The sequence below is a fragment of the Leptodactylus fuscus genome, chromosome 6, assembly GCF_031893055.1.
Source record: "Leptodactylus fuscus isolate aLepFus1 chromosome 6, aLepFus1.hap2, whole genome shotgun sequence".
Lineage (NCBI taxonomy): Eukaryota > Metazoa > Chordata > Amphibia > Anura > Leptodactylidae > Leptodactylus > Leptodactylus fuscus.
Window position 1 is genome coordinate 121,341,148 of NC_134270.1, and position 27,047 is coordinate 121,368,194.

The window sequence follows — 27,047 nt, forward strand, 5'->3', positions numbered from 1 at the left end:
ATTCCCGATTGAGAAGAGTCACATTTCTGACCATTTTCAATTTTATATATAGGTCTCCTTCTGTGAAAGCCCTTGACATATTATACAAAATTTATCAGGACAACAAAAATTTTTACTTTTCCAGGGAAGAAGCTGCTGTTCTTGAACTGACGCAGGAAGTAAGCAATGAAGAAAGCTCCAGACATCAGCACCAATGACAGGAGAGCAGTGTTCGGCTGGGGTTCACTTGGAATATGAACAGTCGATTCATTGTAATGAGCCTTGAGTGGATGAGCGAAGAAAATCTGAAATAAAATGCAAATACAATATAAATATATACACACACACCCTAAAGAAACAGAGTGCCCATATGATGATGGTAATATAATAAATAGTAATAAGCCCCACCTCATAGGTGCTGTCACTCTTGGCATTTTGGTGGTTCAGTCAATCCAGAGGTATAAGCTCTTAATGTTGATGCAGATTAGGTTATGCAAGCCGAATGAACGATAACACTACATGACACCCAGCGCACAGAGGCACTGCCCTTAGGGAAATCACAATGTTACTGCCCATTTGGCTAATATACCCTAACTTACATAAGCAGTTGCTGGTATTTGGCTAAAGTAAACCATCAAAATGCTCATGAGATGAGACATGCTTTTGAGAACTGGTGAGAGGTCCTCTATAATGGACATTATGTCTCATTCCACCTGAGGTGGCATTGCAGGAGAACTAAACACTTGCTGTCCGAGTGCATGTCACAGCTCAATATTGGTGGTCCTGGCAGGGATACAATATATGATCAAATAAATCATCCAGGGACCCTTGTAAAAAAAGAGGTCTTATTCATAGAGGACACCATTTTAATTACTAGTTATTAAAACATTTTGTTAAAGCCATAGACCATTGTCATTAGTATTGCAGAAATCTAGCAGACAAACGGTCTTTTACCACTTGGTTAGCTCCATTTTCAGGTGAGATACCAAAAGGGAAGGAGCTTGATTTAATGACAGAGCTTACTACTCCTTGGTCTTCATTGTAAAATGATTAGCAAGTAGCCTCCCAGCCAGGACCACTGAGCCCTAATATGGTGAACTGGACATAGATCATACTATTAGTCTAACTAGGCCCTATCTACTGGGAATCAATCCATGTCCAAAGTAACATCAAATTATGATGGACCAATGGAAGTTAGCTCCATGTATCTGATCATTTATAAAACCTACTGCAGATTTGCTTGGCTTTCCATCATCATCAATACTTACCTTGGCCAAATTAGAAAATGTCTCGTAAATGAAGATAAGCGAGATAAGAAAGGCGAAGATCTCCTGTGTATATCGGGATATGAAACGGACCAGGAAACTGCCTTCAAAGGCCACCACCAGGACAACAATGAGAATCAACCAGAATCCAATCCAAACACGTGCCACAATGTATTCGATGCCTTGACCTTCACAGAACTGAAAGACAAGATAATATAACTTTCTCTCTAAAGAAACTTATACAAATTTGTTGGTGGATGGCATAGGTGTTTTCCAAAATTGTATAACTGTATACTAACATCCAAGGATGGAAATCAAAACTTACATTAAAGAAAGATTCTTCAAACACAAGGAGAGGTCCTGAGAATCCAAGAATGAGCAAAGGCTGAGCACCCAGAAGACAAAAGACAATGCCTTGGATGGCTGTGGAGACCATAAGTTCGGGAACTCCCATCCAGTATTTGGTCTTCTGAGCTGAGAAAAAAAAAAAGTACATGTTATATAGTGAAGCCTTTACTGCTAGCTGAACTAATAGAGAAGCTACAAAACCACAACTCTGGATCACTTGAAAGGGAGTGGAGCTGAAGGGACTTCTCTCAACTACTAAGAATATAGTTCCACCTCTGTTCTCTCTGTTGATTTCCATAATAGAGGGTAATGTGAAAATCTGAGTGGTGGAGATACCAGGTGTAAGACCCTCACCAATATGATATTGATGACTTATCCTTATAATATGTCCTCAATATATCTAACCAGAAAACCCTCTTCAACTGGTAATGTAGAATATGCACTTTGTGGTGTTAGTACATATACTCACCCATAAGGCCACCAAACGTGATAGCAGGAGAAAGGGCAGCAAAGTAGATGAAGATGACAGCGGCCAGGCACTGGGGGTTAAGAGCATCTTTGATATCGCTGAGATACTTTGGATAACGCCTTTTGATGTCACGCACAAGACCCCCAAATGGCTTGCCGGTTCTTTTCAAAGGATCTTCAGGTGGTTCTGCTTTTGGTTTGTCATCTATGGAATACATGAGATGATAGATCAGTAACAAACAACTTAAATTTCCTCCAATGGAAAAGCAAAATGTATCTTCTGATTAAAGGAACACAAATCGGAAATGAAGAAAAGATTTAAAGTGGACAACTCACTTTCCTTTAATCAGATATTTAGTGATGTTATAGGTGCAACATGTGACCCTTACCTTTGTGCCCTGGCACCACCTTAATTTCCTGATATCTCCTTCTCAGCAGATTTTGTTGGACCGGTAGCAGTTCCTTAAGTAACTGCTCATTGGTAGAGTCACTGGGAGGCAAGACGATACTACAATCTAAGAACTCATCCAAAGCATGCAAGATATCTTGGCGCCCACCAGCCAAGTACATTTCAGTTCGGAAGACCTGAGGAACCAAATAAGGAACCCAAGATCAGTAAGTAGAAGTAAATAGCCAATGCCAGTTCTTAGAGACAGCCTCAAAATAAGCATCTCCTATAGTACTACATACCCTTTCAGCCATCATAGTGGACACCGCCCTTCCAACTTCATGGTAGCTCTTGTAGCTATCTTTAGGGCCAAGGATAATGAAGAGGAACCTAACAGGCAAGGAAACTTCAAGGACTGATTCAAGGAGAACAGCTTCTTTGAGGCGCACAAAACAGAGTGTTGGAGTTTCCAAGAAAGGAGCGCTACCTGTGGAGTTGAAATGAGTATGGATGAGAGGAAGCTTGAAGAAGGAATGGTATTATGTACATGGAAGTGGTGAAAAAGAGAAAGAAAACCAACAATTAACCACATAGTAAGTGAAATCAAAACGTCTACAAATCCATTTATTGAGTCGTATGTACAGGGGAATCCATCTCGGCACATGTACTTACCCATCATAACCACAGAGGCTTCTGCATTTTCTGGTACTTGTTCTGTCAAATGTCCTTTTAGGGGTTCCTATCAAGTTTGAGGATACAAAATAAAAAAATATATTTTGCTCAATGTAGAAATACAAGCGTTACTGTATCTTTTTCATATAAAACCCTATTGGCTTCATGAGAAGAAAATGAATTTTCCAATCTAGATGACACTAGATTATATAACATAATATGTAGGTGTGGGGGCACATGTTGTAATAGGACAGATAATGTAAACTGATAATGGGATGAGCTCAGTGGCATACATAGAAGAAAACCTTTTACCTGGTTTACCAAGACCTGTCATTTGGTTCACCCTTTAAACCCCTTCTATTTCCATTCAAAGGTTCTTTTCCACATAAGACACCATTAAAGAGAGTCTATCTCTATAATAGGACATGTTCGTTCATGCATGAAATCATAGTGTCTTATTGATGTGATAAGACATGGTTCTATATGTTTCTTGTACACTGCAGGAGGGTCAAGCTGTAGTTTTGTCTGGATGTATGTCTATTGCTCAGTAGATAAGAATTTCTTCAAATTCTTGTACCGTAAATGGTCATGTTACAAGTTGACCATGTCTGCAGCTCACTCTACCCAAGGGTACTATAAAAGCTGTAGGTGGCTATTGTTTTGTTAGCTTCGGCTATAACATTTCAAAGTTGTCTTTCTCCAAATCTACAAAAGAGACACACATAACAAAGGTATGTTGTTTGTTACTATAATGCGCCCTGTAATACGGTGTTCCCCGTTAACAATGCTTGGTAAAGGTGGTAGACTCCCTTTAATATAAATAATACATGGAGTTTTGGGCCCGGCTACATATTTTACATTGAAGCCCAGTTATTGGAGTGATGTTTCAGATCTCTGTGACCTTTTCTTACCTTCTCTGAAAGAGTTTTCATCTCTACTTGATGCATAAGAGCTTGTCCACTTTCAGGGTCTCCCTTAGATCCATCTTCATCAGGACGGCTGAATAAAATGAGACGCTTATCACTTAAAATCCTTGTTTATTTTATTTATAGATTGTGAGCCCCATATAGGGCTCACAATGTACATTTTTTCCTATCAGTAAGTCTTTAGAATATGGGAGGAAAATCCACGCAAACATGGGGAGAACATACGAACTCCTTGCAGATGTCTCTGGCAGGATTTGAACCCAGGACTCCAGCACTGCAAGGCTCTAGTGCTAACCACTGAGCCATCATGTTGCCCTTTCCTTACTTCTTTATTTGTACATTAAATGTAATACATTAAGGACATTATTTAGGGGACTTTTCTATCATGAGGTTTGGTAGAATTTAAAATTACACAATTTCACATAAGATGTGACTTGGTTAGATGAGGCTGATGTGAATCTTTTACTAAACTTGACAATTACTCCTTCCATCCAATATATTGAGACACTATGATACATGAAGGAATTATGGCATCGGCTGTGTTTAATATTACCTGTGTCTAAGTAGAAGAGCTCTCAGGACTTCTTCTCTGTTGTCAGGCTTAACATGCCCTTCATAAATCAACTGGTCAACGACTTGGCTAGCGATTCCTGGAAGAGTCTTTTCAGCAAGGTCAAGAATCACGGTTCCTGCAAAGAAAACTGTGTTTAGGAGAGAGTACAATTCATTGTTATTCAAAGTTCAATAGTGGATAAGCCCTCACCATTTTTCAAGGTCTGACGTAGCTCCAGAAGACTATTAAAGGTGAGGTAGGACAGATGGGGTTTTCCCCATTGCTTTAAGTCTTGTTGGTAGTCTTCTTCATTCTTCAGCCAACGGGCTGCCTCCACCCAGTGCAGTTCATTGGTGTTATCCATGACCAACTCTTGTAACTCCACGTAAGTCTAATGAAAAGAGTAGGTCAAAAATTTGCACATTCTGTATCTAAAAAGGATAATACTATTCATGTTACAGTGAAAAAGGTATAGCTATGAAGTGGGGATGGAAAAGTCATTCATCCTCTAGATAGACCAGGAAGACAATTTAATGGCATTTACCAAAGTATAGGTTCAGCCTCTAAAGCAAGACATAACAAGGACAGTTCCACAGCTGTCCCTCTTAAACCCCATTTAATTCTAACCTGACGCGTTTCATACCCAGTTAGTAGGTGCTGTTCAGGGAATTTGTTGGAGACTGTGAGACGACACAAAGCTCCTCCTGACATCAGATTTGAGCTGTTCACTGCCAGGACTATCAGTGTTTCTTGTCTCCAACAAATCCCTGAAGAGCAACCACTAAATGGGTACGAAACATCTGTCTGGAGGAAAATTAAGTGGGGGTCAATAGGGACAGTTGTCGGATCATATTTGTTAAGGCGGGAGTTTTGCTTTGGGGCCTAGGGTAATTACAGGGCTAATATCTTAATATTTTAACTATAACAATAAATATTAGGTTTTAATAATCATAGGGATCCCTATAATTATAGATTTAAGAATAATATATATATATATATATATATATATATATATATATATATATATATATATATATACACACATACATGAATACAACATCCCAATAGGTCATTTCACAGATTATCCTGACCTTAGTACAATACCCTCCACACAGGTCATAACACATACCTAGAAAAACTAGAGAGAACGATGATCAAGAAAGTTATGGACCCTTGTCTTAGAAAATAACCTGACAAGAACATGAAGAAAAGAAGCATCCAGATCACCTCTTCTCAGCTTATCTCCTAATATACGGACATAACTGTATCTACTTACAGATGTAGCAGTGCTGAACTGGTGTTGTGTTTGACAGCTCATTTTTGCTATTAGGGGGTGTACTCTGTAGATTTCCATAAGACATAATGTACAACTAATAAACTATCCGATACATACCAATGTAAATTTAGCTCTGCTACATCTGAATAATATATATATATATATATATATATATATATATATATATTAGTGTCTTTACATTAAATTATGAGTAAAATAGGTAATTTACAAACCTAAATGATATAGATCTACATGATAAGGAATCATTCAATGACTGTTTATTGTACATACACTACGCGCCAAGCTTTTATATCTGTATATAGACAATACATATAACTACTATAAACATCCCCATCAATTGTGTATATATAAACATGACTTGTCTATATAAAGTCATTATGGCACACGCTACGCACACTTTAGCATTCCACCCCCCTCATCCCCTTCCATCATTGCATATCTTACCCATAGATCCTTGAGAATCAGAATAGAGAGATTGGGAAGAAAGTCTGTGCCCTGCAAATTCTTGGTAAGATAACTAGTGTTTTAATGCAAGATTCAAAGTGGTGTTGGAAAAGGACAGGGGGAAGGAAGGTTGTAAGTGTGCACAGATTTTCTGGCTAAACCTGAAAATCAATGTGTTCGTACTATCCTATATGTGTGGTAATGCGGGTGGTGTGAGGTGTACAGCGGTGTCATACACTACAACTCTACTAAATTGTTTCTATTAAGGGGTTCTTCACTTTTAACAATCCCTTTATGTTAGAGGGGTCCTCTGAAAATAAAATGAACCCCAGTTACCTTGCCAATAGGACCCCCCCCCCCCCCTTCATCAGATGTAATTTGCAGGAAAACATAAAAGCAAGTGTTCACTTGCAGCGCCACCATGGTGGAAGTGAAGCATTACATGGTGCCTATTGAAGTCAGTGGGTCATCCATATAACGCATTGGGTCCTCCAGAGTCAGGGTAGTTGTTCTCTCCTCCAGTAAATCTTAATGATCCCAAATGACAGGGTTTGTTTGTTTTTTACCTCATAGGGGGATTTGAAAATCTGCCTCTTAAAGCAAACAGCCCCTTTAAGGATCATATGACATAGTATGACAAAGGTGACATGAAATTAATAGAATTCTGCCTAAAATTGACCTTTTTCTGGGAAAGTTAGGTGACAATTACAGTTCCCATAGGGGTTGCAAAAAACATAGCGTTGTGGAATTTTACAACCCAATAGAAGAGGACAAATCAAGGTCACATTTACTGGAAATTTTATTGTGATGACATATCTTTGCCTTCTGTGAAAATGCTGAATATTCAGCACACAATCAATCACTAATAGAGATCTTAAAGGGATGTGCGCCATTGGCAGCAGAAGCGATGCTCCTCTAGTGTCCAGTATCGCAGCTCATGCTCATTTGTGTCAACGTTGCAATACCAGAGGAAACCTGAGCACATTGCATTATAATTGTCTTCTAACTCTAGTATTCTATGCTTCCACCAGGAAGATCTGGGTGAACAGTACAGTCCTCCACATCCAAATGTGCTGCAGTGTCAGCAATGGTGGTGGTGTGGGGGGGGGACATATATAAAACTAATAGAATTGTCTGAGGATCTACATTGGAGTGAGCGGACATCAGTAAAAAAAAAAAAAAAAGTGACAGAACTGTTGGATGGTCTACTTTAAAGATGGACAATTCATGTTATGGCATCGATTTGACTCAGATTGAAGGTCGACTTTTACTTTAATTGACCCAATACAGGGCACAGGGTTTTTGACCTTGGCATATTTTTCTGGCCAGGGGGCACATGTAATGTAAAACAGCGATGTACTGAATAGACTGGTTAGTAGTCAGTGGGTCAGGTTTCTATGAGTTTCGACCTAAGTATTCTGATATTTTCACAGTTCCACAAGGTAAACTAGATGTGAAATGTAAGCAGAAATTTAAAACAGATGTCCCAAGAAACACGTCACAGGACGGTCTAGTGACTTGGGTCTATGTGTATCCGTGATACAAGAATACAAAGTGGTAGCGGCAGATATAGGGTGAGCAGAGGTAGCGATGCCCGACAGCAGTAATATAAAGGGCACATGGCAGATATGGGACTATTACAGATTTGACACGAACAGAATCTTGATCCATGCTAACTATGGATTAAATTTATTGCTAAAGACAGAAACAAAGAGGAGGTGACTTGAAGTTCACTCCTATTCCTCATTTGTCCAAGGATCTGTCTGCCAGGTAATTCATAGTCCCTTATACTTCTAGAATATTTAGGGGTGAGGTGTTTTTACTACGGTTACTTTGTGTACCCCCTGATAAGGCAGTCTCACATTGGAACAGGTCACTTTCGCCAACAGAGTCAGAACACTCATCTCCTGCTGTTGTGACCCTTATGGTCCGATTGAGCATATGCTAAAATTTAAAGGTGAATTGCACTTCTAATAAGTTTAGGCAGAGTCGATGTGCTGACAGTTTCCATAGGAAACTGTCTCAATCCTATGCGTTGGTGTCAATGTTTGCAGCTTATTTTTAGAAACACATCGGCTGCAGAGCCTGAGATCTGTTCTTGAGTACCAAGCTCTTACCAGCAGAAAGATCTCATGTGTCAACCTTACTGCCCCACAAAAAAATAGGTCAGCCATAGTGCTGGATTTGTGATTTAAGGGGGATACCCCTCTAAATCATCCCCAATAAGAGGGCCATAGATCAGTGGAGTTTTACATAGAATTCTCTATGATAGAGTCCAGTTACTGAAGTGTCTGTGGGGTGTCCAAGGTGCTCTGGTGCGCTCTAGGATCGCACAGCTAATTTATACTAGAATCCAATGAGAATTCAAGCCAGATCATTTATAGTTGGCTTTCACCTTGAAAAGTTTCTTGTGTGTTCAGTGGTAACTCTGGGTGAAGGTAACAGTAGGTTAACTTGCAGTCCTATGGAAAATTACTGATGTGACATTGTTACGTAATTTGTCCTAAACCCGGCACTGCTACATCTTTCTAGATTTTTAAAAGGACAAAGACATCCAGGCTTCTGCAAGTAGGAACTGCCTTACTGGAGAGAATTAACTCCTCTAGAACTGCTGGTGCCTGCAGAAGTCAGGCGGCCTGGTCTGGCTCTTGTCTAAAGAAGATGAACGACTCTACAAGGAGCTGTGTTATCTGTAAACATATTGCCATTCCTACACACACCCTACATAAAGGTGACGGAGAGGGATGACAGAAAGGTTATAGCAACGCATAAAAGTATTACGAGACAAGGATTTAGACATGATGGTTTTCACAGGTTTGTTAGATGGAGAGAGCAGAGTTGGTTGTCTGGCCAGATTAGGTAAACTTATGAACTGCAGGCCTGGAGCAAATGCAAGAACGAGTTTAGGAACTTAATGTACAGTTTTTATTCATTGATCTTCTGTTGTAAGGTTGGTGATGCTCAATGTACCGAGATGTCACTATAGCTGCATCCAGTCCCTAGGCCGCTCATGTTTTCACGTTGTAAACTCATTACATTTTGGTTTTGCGGTTACTCTCTGGAAAGTGGTTATGTACAGCTGGAATTAATCTGTATTTCACTTAGAGAGGTGAAAGCACCGATGGCCATGAACCGGATGCGACTAGAGCTGCCTCAAGTACCTTTTGTATCACCACTCTAACTAGTATTCTAAGTTCTCACTTTAACTATGTCAGGGCCGGGCAGTCGGAGGTCTATGTTATATCAAGAAATAAGTCAACACAAAATTTTACACTTCTTTAGGCTAAATACATAGAATTGTGTTATTCACATTAATCTATAGACACAATGATAGACGTCAGCCATAAAGGGATGAGTGTATCTGAAAGTCTTACCTCGTCTGCTCCTCGACTGGGTGGGATAAAGGATGGAGCCGCAAGAGGAAAGAGCTCGATGGGAGTTTCAGGAGGTGAATCTAGAAGAGATACAATTCTTGGATTAGATGCCTTTTCACAAAACTCACAATTTCTTCAACATTTGACCACAAACTAAAGCAAAATTCAGAATCCAACATGGACAGAAGATTCTTTTAAGCAAATGTTACATTGTAAGGATAAAAAGGTAACAGCGTGCTGGGAGAAGAAGTCTCATAGGTTGAGGACTGGTTGGTTTGTTAATCATCAAAGTGACCTTCATGTAAAAGAAAAGGAGAGAACAACTAGGATCCTCAGCTATTGGGGTCTCCTGAAATGCTTGGCATAAACCAACCGTAGCTAACTACTCTCCACAGTGCCTTTATGTGGCGGCACTATTGTCTCCGCTTGGAAAATAGGCATTAAGAGACCTCTGTTCTCCTGACAGGTGAGGGTCCCAGAGGCGTTCTGTAGGTATGCCTAAAAATGCTAAGCTGGAATTTCGCCATTGATGGCATTTATTACCCAATCGATGGATGGATGGATGATTGTGGGGATCCAAATGGTGGGGCCCCAACCAGTCACTAGAATGGGGTCCCTTTATAAAACATTGTCTCCATTGACTACTATAACTTTGTATTTTACCATGATGGAGAAAAAAAATGGAAACTGCTCTAACTTCTTAAAGTGGTTGGGGTTGACCAATAACTAGTAATGTAGAAAACCATTGAGATTAGATAATATTTATCTCATCTACAGTCACAGTGAGGACAAACATGAACAAGGTGGATGGAATTATATAATCTTGAAGATGGCAGTAAAAAAACTGAAGAACAAAAAGGTGGACGGTACTCTGGAAAATATTATCCACGGGGCTTCAAGACTTAAACCAGATGGCACTGGAATTTATGGGCAGATTTTACAAGGTATTCAATAGGTCAATCTAGACTTCTGGAAAGAAAAAAAATTGCTTTGGTTTTGTCTGGTAAATCTAAAATTTAGTCAACTCATCCTACAAGGATTCAATGAGATCGATATATAGATATATAGATGATAGATAAATAGCTCGCTCTAGAGAAAGAAACGAATCCCCTCATCTCACCTGTCCAGCATCTTCAGAGGAGATGCGACGAAGAAGACAGGGTGACACTTTGCATCTTTTATTTGGGGACACCCATTCTTCTGCAAAGTCCTGACCAATCGGTAGATATCTCTGAGTTGTTCCAATAACCAGGTTATGCTGCCACTCATCCCGCCTGTATTTACACTAAATTACCCAGCAATTCACCTCTGCTGACTGTAAACACTTAAGGTAAAGTGGATGAGTTTCACTCTTTCACCCTTCATACAAAGCCCTACTTGACTGATAAGTTAAATCTTGAGCCTCCTTTAGGATAGATAGATAGATAGATAGATAGATAGATAGAGCAGTGCTATATATCGCAGATGTAGGAGTGCGGAGTTTGTCATTTGGCACTGCTGATCCACCAATCCATCACACATCATGAGAGGTTTTACATAGCTCTGCAAATAAATTTAGTGCACTAAATCATTGCCTTATGGCTTTGCATATCAGGCACTTGTAGGATACTGCTCTGCAATACCAGACACAACCAATGGACATGAGTGGCACTGTTTCTTCTATTCTGTTACCTCTACAACATGACATTGGGAATATAAAATATTGAACTGTAAAATTACACTGTGGGTCAATGGAAAATCGTAATACTTGGTTAATGTAGTATTAACTTATGACAAGAGCATTATGGGGAACACCCAAAAATGACAATGTACAATCTTGGGACTACCACAACATTCATATAGTCTATGGGGGAAAATAAAGTTGGAAGAACCTTGTAGCTATTGCAAAATACTGCACCAGACCACAGTGGGCTCCATAGTCAAATACTACATGCGGATCGCTACCTGTGATAGCAGAAATATTCAATATTGGGCAATATTTTGGGGGCATGCACACATGTATAAATTGCCAAGTAGACTTTCGTTGGTTGTTAACCCTTAAAGAGGACCTTTCATCATTTGGGTCACATGCGGTTTTATATACCGCTAGAAAGCCGACAGTGCGCTGAATTCAGTGCACTGTCGGCTTTCACGATCTGTGCCCCCAGTGAAGAGCTATAAGTGTCAGTACCGAAGCTCTTCATCGTCAGAAGGGCGTTTCTGACAGTCAGGAACGCCCAACCTCACAGCAGCGCCTATAGCACTGTGCTGTGGGAGCGGGGAGGAATGCCCCCCGTACTAGTCTATGGTCAAGTACTGTAAGCAGAGGGAGGGGCCTCACCGCTCTCTAAGTACAGCGCAATAGGCGCTGCTGTGAGGGAAGGCGTTCCTGACAGACTATCAAACGCCCTTCAGACGGTGAAGAGCTACTGTACCGGCACTGATAGCTCTTCATCGGGGGCACAGATCGTGAAAGCCGACAGTGTGCTAAATTCAACACACTGTCGGCTTTCTAGTGGTATATAAAACCGCATGTGCCCCAGGTGGTGATAGGTCCTCTTTAAGTGCTATCATGGTTTCTATCATAATGATATGTCTATGGTAGTGGTGTATCCTACTAATATTATAAAGGATGTTTGCTCTTCAATCATGCAAAAACGGCTGAATGGATTTGGATGAAATTTGGCACATAGATAGTTTGTAACCTTGAGTAACACATAGGCTACTTTTTATCCCACTAAACATGGCTTCATGACTTATAAATTTATGTTCACATACTATATTATGCTGCTCTTGCAGCGGCTTAACTCGGGTTCTGATACAGTCAGGTCTGTTATCTCTCTATGTAACACTCGCTAACCCTCAGTGGATTGTGAATATGCATATTATCTGATCTGCTCCAGGCAGTGCTGAAACACTGGATGGGAAAACACCTTTAATACAAATTGGTAGTTTGCTACTTTTAAACATGGCGGGAAAAAGAAAATCTAGTATGTTGCAAAATTCTTAAACAATGAGAGCTATGAAGGAAGCCAGAAGTCACACAGTTCTCCTCAAGTGGAGCTCAGGGGGATCATCGACGCCAACAACCCACTCATTACATGGCTTCCCAGTGAGTTGCTGAGATGCTGGAACAATCACGGGCACCACGCAAGGAATGAGTTCAGCAGTAGGCCATCTTAATAGCTGCCAAAACGCCAAAGCAGGCATATCATTGATACCAATAACACGCTCATTATATGGCGTCCCAGCGAGCTGCCAGAATTATCACGGGCACAGCACGAGGAATGAGGTCAGCAGCAGGACAGCATGAGAGCTGCCAAAACACCGGAGTAGGCAGATCATCAACGCCAACAATACGCTCATTATATGGTGTCCCATTGAGCTGCCGAAACAATCACAGGCATGGTATGAGGAACAAGTTCAGCAGCAGGACAGCTTAAGAGCTGCCGAAATGGCGGTGCAGGCAAACCATCAACTGCAGCAATTTGCTGAATATAGGTGGATCATCGACGCCAACAACCCACAGACGAAGTGCAGGCAAAGGTTAGTGATACATAAGACCGGGTTCCAACTTTGCAAGCAAGTGGTGTTGAAAGACATTGCATTTTGCATTACTTAAAGTAAATGGGATTCTGGCTATTCCCCACACATTGCAGGAAGAAAAAAAAAAAAAAAAAAAAAAAAAAGTGCAGTGGAAATGCTGCAATTTCAAAAACATTTGTGGTTCCTACAAATCACAGCAGGTCAGTTATACCTACAGAAACGGTGGAAAATTCTGTGGACTTTCTGCGAAAAACCATTTCCACAGTTTTTTTTTTTTTTTTTTTTTTTTTTTATTTGTCAGCTATTTGCTGCATGAGACCTTAGCCTTAGGCCCCACGTTGCAGCTTTTTTTTTGTTGCAGATTTTGCTGCGTTTTCTGACCCAAAGCCAAGAATGGCTACAAAAGACCTGGGAAATATATAGAAAGCTCTTATACTTCTGCCTTCTACTCAATCCACTCCTGGCCTTGGCTTAAACACAGAAAAATCTGTAACAAAAAGAAGCTACATTTCCGCAATGTGGGGCATAGGCCTTAGGGTGTGTTCAGATATTGCTGTTAAGGCTGCAACGGTTTTGTGATATTGCCCGCATGATTTTTCCAAGAAAACAGAAGTGTTCCACCTGTAAAATATATAGCATTGCAAAATCAAGGTAAATCTGCATGCCATTGTTAGATGAAGGCTTTTTTTGTTTTGTTTTTTAAATGTAGATTGTGAGCCCCACATATAACTCACAATGTACATTTTTCCCTATCAGTATGTCTTTGGAATATGGGTTAGATGCAATTTTTGATGTAGTTATTTGATGCGCCTCAAAGGAAACATTTCAATGTGTAAGAGAAAGCAATAGCTTGTGTTCACACATGCAGGTTCTATTTTGGGCTTTATATTGCAGTTAATGCCAAAATCAGGTACAAAAGGAGAAAAATAAAGGACAGATGCTACTTTTTTTTTTTTTTTTTTTTTTTTTTTTTTAAACACCACTCCCGAGTTTGCTTTCAAAAACTGAATTAAAAACCTGAACATGTGAACATGCCCCACAATTTTGCATCTTTAATAAACTGCATTAATTAAGGACACCAAGGACTACAAACCTTCACTCCACCCATCGCTATGCATGGAACCAGACAGCGTTTCAGCCAGAAGATTCTCTGTAGGTCTAGTTGAGTTGAATACTCAGGGATCATATAGATACTAATTTCTAAGGTATGTGATGCTTTTTTTTTTCTCTATTTGCAACCCTTCTGAATGTTGGAATGGCACAGTGGGGTGCAGCACGACAATGGAGACTACATTGGTGCTTGTAACAACTTGAAACTCTTGGACCCCACTGCAAAATCTGTAACCAGGCCTCCAAGCTTCAGGTGTCTTTCACAGTATTGGTCTCCTCTTATTGGTCAGGAGGAAATCTTGGGACCCTCTGGCTCCAGGGCTTAGGTGTGGCTAAAATCTCAGTAGACCCTGTAATTACCCACCTGGAGCCTCTGATAATTTAGGCTCCATGCAAACAACTGTGGACTTTGCCCGTGTGATAGCCATTTTCTTTAATGACTAGATCACCGACATGTTATTTCTGTCAGCCCCATATAGGGGTTCAAAAGCCCAGAGCCAAATTTTAGAACAGGTCCATTTCATGTCCTGGCTCACTTCAAGAAATGAATAGGGATATGTGTTATTTTCTTATGTTGAATACATCTGGCAAAACTGAACTCATGTATGTTATGGCTATAAAGCCACATTCGATTGTGGATAAAAATGGATGAAACAGTTTTTGTTTTTTCATGAAAATTTGGTATCTGTTGGGCAACTGTTTTCACAGATCCCTCATAGACTTGTCTATTTAGGATCCATGAAAATGAACGAATATGGGATGTTCTAGTTTTTGAAGTTCCATTAAAATGGACTATTAAAATGCAGCTGTGCGAATATCCCCGTTATAATCAATGTATTCTTAAAAAATGTCCGTATAATGGTTGTCACTTGGCCATTTTTGACGATGGAGCCAATGACGGTTAAGGGCGTGTTTTCACATTCAGGTTTTTGAAGCCAAAACCAGGAGTGAAGTGGAAAAAGAGCATCTCTATACTTCAAAAATTGCACCTCAAAACCTAAATACAAATACACCTTAGGAATCCAGTTTGAATCTAGGTAATACATGTTAAGCTTGCACTGCTCATAGATACATACAGAGTATTCAGTCTACCCCATTACAATCTGCATGCTTCGCAAGTCACATTATTACTGCACTATTACTATTATTATTACTGTAGAACCCGGTAGATAATAATGAAAAGGCAGAAGGCTAAAATAGGCAGTCAAAGGACCTTTAACCCTTGCAATAACAGGGGATGATATGCATTGAATACATTTGCCTGCTCCACCTCCTACATTAGCTGCAACATAACAGATGTACATACGACATCCCAATTGTGTGGAGCAAACCTAATGCCTGCACCTATCGCTGCCTGCATACATATGGATTACCTTATAGAGCTGCTGATATAATAGGGTTGGGAGAAGCTTGGATAATCGGACTAGCTTTCCGTTTTTTGGGTTCCCAAGCGGACCCGAAGAATGGAAAGCCGAATGCTAGTGTAAATGATTCACCTGAGCTTTGCCCTGGCCATCCATTACCTGTCCTGTTACCTGAAGACAGCTTGTAAAATCATTGGACTGTAGTGTATGTCCTCTGTATAAACAGGCTTTGTGTATACACATACAGTATATAAGAAGGAAAGCACGCTTGATGTGGTGTATTTATATACTATTCATAGATCTGATAACCAGGGCCAGAGGGAATGTTTGTGCTGCCATTCATCCTTTAAGGGATAGATATGAACTATTCTTATAATGTATTTATTCTTGTATCGTATAACCATCTATTCTACTATATATATAAGCTTTTATTCAGCCGATCTATATGGAATCTGCGTAAAAACTATGGGGCGAACGTATTAGGCTGGGGCCCCACATGGTGTAAATGGAAAGAAATGCGGTGTTTTTCAGTCAGAGCAAAGTAGATGGGATTCTAGTAAATCCCTCGCCCACTTTGCAGTAAAAACTGCAGTGTGGACATGTAGCGATTTCCAAAATCGGCGCGGTGTAGGAAATCGCAGCATGTCAATTGTACTTAAAGAAATGCTGGCAGTTTCCCTATAGGTATAATTGAAACACAAAGATCGCAGAAGAAACCTCTGAAAACTTTGTCTAAAGCGCTGCAGGAGGAACCGCGATGCGTTGTTGCCGCAGTTTTTCCTGCAGCACTTTTTTGCTGTTGGATGCCACGTGGGGTCTTAGCCTTAAGACTGGTAGTTTCTACGCCATCCAGCATAACCTGTGCATAAATGTCAGGTCTCTTAATATTTCAGGCTCACTCATGAATGCCAGTATGGAAATCTACGCCAGTCTGGGTTCTGGTAAAGTTTACTGAGCCTATATATTGGCATTGGGTTTTTGGCCAGTTTTTAGGTAATCCACCTAGATAAAGAGCAACCATGTAATGCCAGGTCATGTATTTGGCATTTTGCTGTGATTTTTGGGTCCACCTGACTAGTTCATCTAAACTAATTTATTGCTATATCTTGATAATGTAACGTTATACCTGCAATAGTAATGGCATGGGCTCAGGTACCTGTAACTTCTAACATTGAGTTCCTATTTTAATAGGATTATAGCTCAAAGCTTGTTGGGGCAACACTGTTTAATGTGGTGGCATTTACAATTTAACTATGAACCTATAACAAACACCATCTACTAATATAATGCAAAGGAAGCTGAGGCTCGGGAGAGACGTAAAGAGGGTTGTTTTTTTTTTACCATAAACATAACCATTTTACTTTTGTAGACCATTAAAAGTTAAACATTTTTCAAATATAATTAAGAATTTTGTATAATTTTAAAGATTTTTTTTAATTTCCCTTTCTAATCCTGTGTGGTGACAATGGATACAACCATGAATTCAGGAACTTTTTGTGGTCTGGCATTTGCCATGATTTCCTTATTGTCACAAGGTTTCTTTTCCCACAGATGAGCTTTGTCCCTGCCTGAAAATCTGTTGACAATAAGGAATCCATAGTCATATCCATTACCAACTGACCAGGACCACAGACTTTCATCACCAAGATGGTTAGCGAAAATCTTTATAAGACCGAGGCCCCACGGGACGTAAATGCCGCGATTTGCCCGCAGCGGAGACACTGCGGGAAAAATCGTGGCGTTGTACTGTGCAGGCAAAGTCGATGGGATTCATACGAATCCCATCCCCACTTTGCGGAAGAAATCGCAGCGTGAACACGCTGCGATTTGCAAGCCGTTGCGGCTTTGCAAATCGCAGCATGTCAATTATATCTACGGAAACGCCAGCGGCTTTCCCGTAGATATAATGTTAAGAGAAAGTCCGCAGAGGAAAACTCCGTGAACTTTCTCTTAAAAGTGCTGCGGAAAGAACTGCAATGCGATCAGGCAACGTGGGGCCTTAGCGAAGGCTGCAAAATTTGTATTTACTTTATTTACAGAATAGGGAATAAGTGTGGAATCACTGACTCGACAATGTTCGGGAAGACAGGGAACCACATGTCCCTGTAAAGCCACCAATGCTCCATTAACTGCTCACAGCCCCATAGAAGTGAATAGGGCTCCTGTCTTGGAAGTGCACTGGTGCTCCAATCACAGGGAGGCCTTAGGGAGACTTTCCTTTTGATCAGTGGGGAACCCAATGATTGGACACTTATCCCTTATCCAAAGGACGACATCTACAATGGCGCAACCCCTTTAACTTTTAATTGCCTATGAATTTAAATATGCTTATATTTGCGAGAAACCCCTTTAACCTGCACTGCGGATATAGAACCAAATGATGGAAGCCACCTACTTCTTCTCCCATGGTATCTTCCTCCCTTCCCTCTGTCTTCCATCTGCCTCCTCCTTTCCAGATCATATGATCCACGGATCCTCCAATCTGTCGACTGTCTGAAAAACAGACTCGCAGAAGGAGAGCGGGAGATTGTAATATCTCGTATTTGGCTTCCCCCCCACACCCATCTATTTTATGGGAATTATACAATATTTAATGTAACTAGTAATACTCTCTACAAAGTCTAAAAATTATGCCTGCAATAGGGTTAAGAAAAACGGGGTACTAAGAAGTATTGTATTTCCACTGGTTGTGGTGACTATGGATGACCGGTTAGGTCAAACATACGAAGAGCGTTATGAAATTCTGTCAGTGATAATTTTTTTGGGAAAAAGGGAGGATTATGTGGCAATCTTGGTAGACAAACATGAAGTCCAGGCGAGGGGGCCCTAGTAACTATTGTAGATTAGACTTTCCTGTTTTAGTTTCCAAGGCCACCAACTGGATGGATGTTTTTGTATTACTATTTTTACAATGACGTGCCAACTCACCTAAGATATTTGTAAAGTTTTGACATCCTCTTCTCCATTTCATGCCTTTGTCCTACATAAAGCAAAGACTATACTATATTAAGTCCTGATCCTGAGAACCAGTGACAGAAATGTGTCTGGGCAACACTCAAGTATACGAATCCAGGTAGGAGAGCTAACTGTCAGGGTGGTACCTGAGTCTATCTCCACTAACAATGACTATATAGTCATATGATGTAAAACCCGCATTTCAGAAAACTTAATAGGCTGTGTTCACACGGAGGAATTTTCTGCGGATTTGGGGGCAGATTTTACTCCCAAATCCAGGGCAGATTCCTCCTGGAATTCATCTCCCATTGTTTTCAATGGGAGGCAGACATCACAGCAGGATGCGGAAAAAAGAAGCGTCCTTCTCAATCTTGTGGCAGATTCCGCGGCTCGAGACTCCTCCTGATTAGGCTCATTCATCCAGGCCTAATCAGGAGTGGGATGCCGCAACAGAATGCTGAGGCACTACATCGGCATCCCGTCGCGGCTAACCAATGTGAAAATGCCGGCGGCGGAAAATGAAGAGGAATTTCCTCTTCATTTACCACTGTGTGAACATACCCTAACTGTTCAGTTTATCTTGCAGCAAAGTATAAAGAAAATTTTGTTGCTATTACGAAATTATGAATTTTGCTTACCATCTCAAAACACCCCCTTTGCACAGGCACACACAGGTTGTATTTGGTATTGCAGAGTGGGGCTGATCTGCATTACCAAACACTACATGCAACCCCCCCCCCCCCCCCCCCCAAATGGAAACCCATACGTAGATGTGAATCAAGCCTAAATTTTGTTGTAACCCTTACGACTTACATGCAACTTCAATATTTGAAAAGGTCTTCCTCCCTTAGAGATTTCTGGCATATTCTCACTCTGAAGTTGCACTTTGCAGAAAAGCTGCTTCCTTTGTTGCAGATTTTGCTGCATTTTTTGAGCTAAAGTCAGGGGTGTATTTATTTTTAAATTCTAGTTACCAGTAGTCAGCACTAGGGGGAGCCTAAGAGCCTACTGCATAAGTTAATACAATAGAATGCAAAATTAAACCGTTACCGGTAATCGCCCTTCCCTTCCCCCCTTCCCCAGTGGTAACAGCAAACAGTCAGAATTTTATTAGAAAAAAAAATCAGAGCTCCAAACACTGTAAAGATATATAAAGAAATGAATTGGTACAGAACCTATTTAGATAAAAAATAATAATAATTGGCAGCCAATGCTGTGCAATAACTTTTAGTTCTCTTAAAGCCCAGACGTTTAATTTCTATTTTGTCTGTATGTTATTCTATGTGGACTTGCTACTTACGGTCACCGCTACCTATGGTTTCCTCTAGATCCTCAAAGCCTGTAGTATCCAGGGCTTCTTCCAAGTCTTTATCATAGTTGAACTTTAAGAAAATGGCAGAATAAAAAGTGTTAACCAAATAATTCCTTTTTAGAATATCCCCTGTATTACAGGCCAGAGCCTTGGGTTGGGTTAGGTATGGAAAGATAAATGGTTACTGTGTCAATGTGAAATGTTCTGAGGCTGAATTCAGTAGACCACTCATTGGTCAATGTAGGGTATAAGATAAGGCTGTCGTGGTGCACAAAGGGGTGGCTTGAAATCGGTGGGTCCTTTGGTCCCCCTTTATAGATATACTTCTCTGGTGCCTGTATGTATTTTTTGGTGTGTATCATTACATTATATTGATCTTACCTCTCCTTTAGATGTCATGTTGTCCAATGGTTAATTCCCTGCCTGCTCCAGGGACTGGTGACCATAACACAAGGACTGAGACCTGGACAGAAAGGGCAATAGTAATAACAAGCTATAAGCCCGATATGTTTTCCTGAACCCTTAATTAACCTTTACTCAAAATAATAGCTTTAGCTTTATCAAATAGGATTTACCACCCAGTAATGATTATTTTTGACTATATGTTTATCTATCAGACTTAGTTCTTAGTGCAGCTTGACTATGGTGTCTCTGTCTCTGTTCTTGCTCTTCTCTGAAATATCCTTTGGGATATGGATGGGCGCCATTCACACCTGTGGCTGATACTAATGCACTGTAATACACCACAATTTTTTTCTGGGCTAAAGGGTATTTCTATCTTTGAACCCTGTTTTAGAGTAAGGCTAAGTAGTCTGGTGTAAAGTGAGTGCTTTCCAAAATGTATAACTGTATAGAACATAAATCAGCAACCTTCAGCACTCCAGGTGCTGTGAAACTACAACTCCCAACATGCTCCATTCACTTTCATAGGCGTCCCAAGAACAGTAGAGCAAGTATGCCTGCTGGGAGTTGTAGTCTTACAACAGTTGGAGTGCCGAAGGTTGCCTACTCCTGATATAGAACAAACTTTAGACAGACGTTCATATAACAAGAGGTGTAGAGAGATATCCGTGATGGATGCTGCAGAATTATGAATGTAGCTCTGAAGCATTAAACAGCCTATGACTTATTTTCAGTATAAGAAAAATTTTTGGATGTAAAATATAACAGATAATAGTAATAATCTGTAAGTAAATTCTATGTAGAAGTTTTAGAACTTGCATACATTTAGTTCCTGTTATTTCTGCCTTGGTTCATCTTGGCCCTATATTCTAAGGGATTCCTGATGTCATGAATATTTTCTCATGCGACACTTATGTTTTTTTTCATAAATGTTTGCTTCATATTCAGCACTGGATTCTCAAGACCCTTCTCTGTTATAGCTGATAAGACATTCTAGTAATGGGGAACTCCCTACTACGTGGCACTAAAGATATGGATGGAGAAGGAATCCCCGCCACACCCAACTCTCACGTCAACACTAGCATTGCCTTATCCAATTTTCCCCTTTAGTCATCATCTGAATTAAGATGTCTAGCTGTGGTACAAGGTATGAGGTCATAGGTAACCACCTCAACAGCTCATATGGACCCTTTTGGGCGATTTATTTGGTTGTCACAAGGGAGGACCAAGACTACATTCAGACCACTGAAGGGCAGCCATTTTCACGATCCTCCATAGTATAGTGGGATCTGTGAAAACTGACAAAATGGATATGATCTATATTTTGATGGTCCGTGACAATCGAATGGCAAAATAGCTGTTGTGTTACTAGTCCGCATTCACTGACACTGAATTTAAGGCCGCCATGTGACATTTGTTAAAAAAATGGACATTGCATAGCCAATATTCACTGTCATGTGAAGCTTAATTCTCTTTGGGCACAAAGAGACACTAAAACTCACTCTTGGTTCTACGAAACCCAACCTAGATTACCGTAGAACCCTAAAATGGTCAGATCTAATAGAATGTGTACAGTTTCCTGAACCCATTATATGGACCCTAGTGATTGAATGTATTACATGTAAAATTAGCACAAAATCCCTAGCCACATCTAGGATGAGACATAAAGAAAAAAAGTTTTTTTAAATTTTTGATTCAAGCCTAGTTCAAAGAAATGTAGGCACAAGGCAATAAGAAACATGACTAAGGTAGCGAAACCAAACAACCAGTCTTAATTCTATAGAATTTTATGCTTGATGATGATAGTACTGACAGGGTTATAGAAAGGGGTACTTTTTCCACAACTCCCTTCATGGGGCTTTAATAAGACTAAGCTGTAATACCTGACTTGGCCTGCAAGCACAAGGGGCACTGTTTCTGGCAGGGAAAAAAAAACATAGTTTTTTTTACAATATCTTTCACACAACTGTTAAGTTAATTTGGAGTTAAAGGGGTATGCCCACGAACATAACCATTTATAAATTTCTAGATAATTAAAAGTTAATAATATTTGCAAATATAAGTAATACAACATTTTGCAGACTTTTCAAGCTTTTCTCTAAACATCTTGTGGTCACAGTCTTGTTGTCTTGATCAGTTGCCAGTGGATACGACCATGAATGCAGGAACTTTCTAAGGTCAAAAAATCAGCCATGATTTCCTTATTGTGGCCGGGATATCTTCTCATACATGTAGTGTCCCTGCCTGATAACCCAGATACAATAAGAAAATCATGGCTGGGTTCCTGACAAGTCCCAGACCACAGAAAGTTTCTGCATTCGTGGCCATATCCATTGGCAACTGATCAAGACAGCAGATGTCACCACTAAGATAGGGAAAATCTTTAAAACTTGACAGAATTTTTGACTACTGATATTTGCAAAAATGCTTAACTTTTAATTCTACAAAAATTGATATGATTACGTACATGAGAACACAGGATAACCCTTTAAGCAAGAATCTAATTTGTAAAGGGGTGTTCACACTACCGCCGCTGTCCGCCCCAGGGTCTCCCTACTAAACCCCAGGGAAACTGGACAGGGGATGGCTTGCCGGCGGTCAGCTTCAAAACCTATTCATTTGAATGGGTTTTTAACGGTGACCGCCGGTGTCCATATGCAGCCTCTCCAGCTGGAAACTTTTTTTTTTTTTTTTTTTTTTTTTTTTGGGGGGGGGGGGGGGGGGTGGACACAAAGTCCTGCATGCATGACTTTGTGTACATGGAAAAAAAAGATGGTTTCCAGGCAGAGAGGCTGCATATGGACACCGGTGGTCACCTTTAAAAACCCATTCAAATGTATAGGTTTTAAAGCTGCCCGCCAGCAAGGTATCATTTAAGGGTCTGTTCCCACGGAGTAACGCTGCGCTCACTCTGACACGTGTCAGAGTGAGCGCTTCAAAACAGAATCCCATTGACTTCAATGGGTTCCGTCTTATGCGCGCATTACACATTTTAACCCATTGATTTCAATGTGTTACGCACGTTAAACAGAACCCATTGAAGTCAATGAGATTTTGTTTAGAAGTGGTCACTCTGGCACGTGTTTACGAGTCAGAATGAGCGCAGCGTTACTCCGTGGGAACGGGCCCTTAGACTCACAGCCAGTATGGTTGAAGAGTCAATGGAGAACTTTTGCATGCTCTTCATTCTCTAGTCATTGTTAATATTCTAGCCCATCAGCACTATACCAGCCAAAATCTTACATATGCATAGATCTTGGCTGCTATCACCGGGTCCCAGACTTTGCACACCACTATATCTGACTAAGTCACTAAGCAGAGTCTATGTGCAGTTAGCAAGGTCAGCTTATCTGGGTGGAGAGAAGAGTCCAATGTATGATCGGCGCATCATTTAAATTAGAGCGGCAAACCTTCTCAGTGACGTGTGCGGCAGGAGGATAATAATTTACATTACCTTAGATCTTACATATGGATATATAAATATTATAAATGTCTTTATCAGATTATATGATATGTCAATGAGACTATTATTTAAAGTGGTTTCCCAACATTAGACTCTTAAGGTCCAACTGTTGCGACCATCTCTAATTCCTAGAATGTAGAGGCGGTATTGCAGACCGCCAGACACAGTAAATTGACACACATCTGAGTTCTAAGCATTATGAGGGTCCCATTGGTCAGTGACCCATCCTAACTATAATTTCATCAGTGCTTCTGGTGGGAAAACCCATTAATAGCAGTGATTAGTCTTGTACTAGAAGAACAGATCCCACCATTGGAAATTTGTACAGATGGTTGGAGTTATCAGACATGCTATAAATTATCTACACCATTAATAACAAGTTTTAGATGATTGTTATAGAACAACCAAGAAAATACACAAGAAACCATGGACACAAATGTATGCCACAGATTGTGAATGTTTGATCCTACCCCAGACCTTGCAGTTTAGTCACTTCTCTACTCTTACTGGATTCTCTCACATTTTTGACAAGAAATATACCTACAATATGCTATATAGAATGAAAGTCTGACCAGTTTTTAAGGAGATCTGGTCAAGAAACATGTAGATTTTAATGTTTCTTTAACTGCATTGTGCATATTTACAACTGACCCCACCGACCATATCATATATTAATACATCACCTTTATCTATTATATTTTTAGACTTTCTAATAGTGTGGTCGATCATTTCCACCCCTATATTTCCTGATGGCCCAATACCCCCACCCTATGGAGCCTACCTGGATCTCCAGTCTTTGCAGGTTCCTGTCCCACTTCGGGTCTTGCTCTCCTGGGACCAACTGTTTGTTCCAAAACCCTGAGTCACCAAAGTCACTAAGCCTCCTCCCTCGGCCAAAAGTGAGCCTTATCTCCACATACATACAGCTCCCTCAAACCTCCACCTTTCTGCCCCTCCTCTTCTGTGCTCTGTTCCCCAATGGCCGCTACTTAAATTTGAGGCACTATCGGCAATTTTTTTGCCCTCAGGGAAGTATGTAATTTTGAGAGGCTCTGGAGATCTAGTTGGACGGTTATGGACTTTACTGACCAATAATACTAGAAAACTTAAAGGGGCATAAATGCAAGTTCTGCATCATCTGGTTAATATATAGTGTTGGCCAAGTATGCTTTTATGTGGGCATAAGATATGTCCTAAGTATATTTTTATCTTAATGTCTTCAATTCATACCTTAAGTTCCTTAAAGTCTGTTTAATTCAATCTTCAAAACTGATTTCTCAGAAGTTTTTGCTGACTACCATACAATTAGATGAAGAAATACATTTCATCTCCAACAACCTCTATTACCCCTTAAAATTTGTCCCTCTGGATCAATATTTATCCCTGTTTTCTTCACATACTTGCACTCCATCTTCATAGGCCTTGTGATGAAACGGAGCTGAACCTTCAACATTTAGGATCTTTCTACTAAAACAGCCCATGAATTATAGATCTAGGCATTGTCTGTGATCACCTGTGCACACGTCCTCCTTCTGCACACTCCATAGAAATAATAGAGCTGGATCACTTTCACAAGTATTTTCAGTGTTAATGATACTAAGAGGTTCAAACGATTGGACCTTTGGTCAAATCAAACTTAGGCTAGGTTCATATCTGCATCTGGGTTTCTAACCTAATCCCCTTTAAAAAAAAAAGTGGTTACCTTAGGAAGCCCGCAGACCCCTTAGACTATAATGGGGTCCGTGTGGCTTAGTTTCGGATTCCGCACTAAAAATGCGGAGAGAAAAGTGTTGCTTGTCAAGCCCAAGTCTGTTACATGAAACACAAGTAACCAGAATAATTCTTCTTAGTGCCAAGGGAGTAACCAGATGGAGATTTGGGGCCTATTAGTAACAACAGGAATGGAGACAAGGTGGAAACCAAGATGAGGTATGAAGACCATTGGGAAAGCAGAAACAAGATGGATGGAGATAAGGTGGTAACCAGCAAGAAGAGAAATGGAAACAATGGAGAGAACATTGACAAGCAAAATGGAGTGAGAGGAACAACCAGCAACTAGATGGATGGAGGCCCAGAGCAATAAGAAAGATGGAGGCAAGATGGCAACTATGAACAATATGAAAGAGTAGGTCAACCAATAACACAATGGAAGAAAGTAAAGGGGAATTCTTTATGCTCTATTGAAAATTTAGAGTATGTCATGGAGAATCTTGATTGCCAAATGGAAGATCAGATGATCTATAGAACCTCTATTCATGTATTACTGGGAATAGGAACCAGTGTATTGTAACCAATAGTTAATAGTTTTCCATAGAATATTGTATGTTATACTATCTGAACATGGATGCTACAACACATATAGTAATACAGGGTGCAGCAATCCTAAAAGAACATGAGATATGGTAAGTTGTTCTTTTAATACATCCACTTCTCGACAGCTGTTCTATTCTCCAAGAATTCATAAAATACTAGGTATTTCTTCGACTTAAAGGGGATGTCCAGGATTATAAAAAGTCTGCTATCGGTGCCGGTACCGTAGCTCTTCACTGTCAGAAGGGCGTTTTTGACAGTCTGTCAGGAACGCCCTTCCTCACAGTAGCGTCTATTGCGCTGTATTGTGTGAGCGGGGAGGAACGCCTCCCTCCCCTCCTGACAGTACTCGTCCACTCAGCGCACTGTCTGCTTTCTAGTGGTGTATTACACCATATGTGCCCCAGAAGGTGATAGATCCTCTTTAAAAATACGTAGGACATAAATACACGGTGAATAGGATCTCCATTTAGGCCATGTCCCCCTTTTCCAACAAAAAGCAAAAGTGGCGAGGGTAGCGTAACATCTGGAAAAAAAGGCGCAAATGCTTCATAAACAAAGCAAGGGTAGAAAAATACTGCAAAAAGACGAAATTCAGGCCAAAAAAAGGCAGAAGTAACTTAAAGGGGCTCTATCATTGGGAAAAGTCATTTTTAAGCACATACTTGTATAGCCTTTAGAAAGGCTATTTCACACCAACCTTTAGTATGTTAATCCCCTCAGTAATTTTTGAATGAGCCTGTTTTTATTCATATGCTAATTAGCTTCCAGCCAGCACAAGAAGTTCTCATCGTGCACCCTCTCTGCTATTCTCTCCTATGCGTATGTGCGAGCAGGGAGATGAGTTATCAGCAGCTGCTGAAGCCTGTGCTGTACACACCCATAGGAGAGA

At 40.4% G+C, this 27,047-nt stretch overlaps 1 protein-coding gene across 2 annotated transcripts in view; it reads right to left on the reverse strand.

Annotated features, from left to right (window-relative positions):
- The window catches only part of SLC4A1 (solute carrier family 4 member 1 (Diego blood group)), a 33,676-nt gene extending 8,945 nt beyond the window's left edge, over positions 1 to 24,731 (reverse strand). The window contains exons 1-16 of one of the 2 annotated variants that reach the window (XM_075278267.1): positions 24,627 to 24,731; positions 20,362 to 20,443; positions 19,969 to 20,050; positions 18,642 to 18,693; positions 18,109 to 18,206; positions 9,715 to 9,794; positions 4,810 to 4,990; positions 4,600 to 4,735; positions 4,032 to 4,119; positions 3,121 to 3,187; positions 2,751 to 2,935; positions 2,450 to 2,645; positions 2,062 to 2,265; positions 1,570 to 1,718; positions 1,248 to 1,442; positions 117 to 284 (exon numbers count right to left, since the gene is read on the reverse strand). In XM_075278267.1, coding sequence (XP_075134368.1) covers positions 117 to 284; positions 1,248 to 1,442; positions 1,570 to 1,718; positions 2,062 to 2,265; positions 2,450 to 2,645; positions 2,751 to 2,935; positions 3,121 to 3,187; positions 4,032 to 4,119; positions 4,600 to 4,735; positions 4,810 to 4,990; positions 9,715 to 9,794; positions 18,109 to 18,206; positions 18,642 to 18,693; positions 19,969 to 20,050; positions 20,362 to 20,379 — 1,899 coding nt within the window. In that variant the 5' untranslated portion in view covers positions 20,380 to 20,443; positions 24,627 to 24,731. The remainder of the gene's footprint in view (positions 1 to 116; positions 285 to 1,247; positions 1,443 to 1,569; positions 1,719 to 2,061; positions 2,266 to 2,449; positions 2,646 to 2,750; positions 2,936 to 3,120; positions 3,188 to 4,031; positions 4,120 to 4,599; positions 4,736 to 4,809; positions 4,991 to 9,714; positions 9,795 to 18,108; positions 18,207 to 18,641; positions 18,694 to 19,968; positions 20,051 to 20,361; positions 20,444 to 24,626) is intronic. The other variant, XM_075278268.1, reaches the window with a different exon arrangement.
- Positions 24,732 to 27,047: the final 2,316 nt, after the last annotated feature.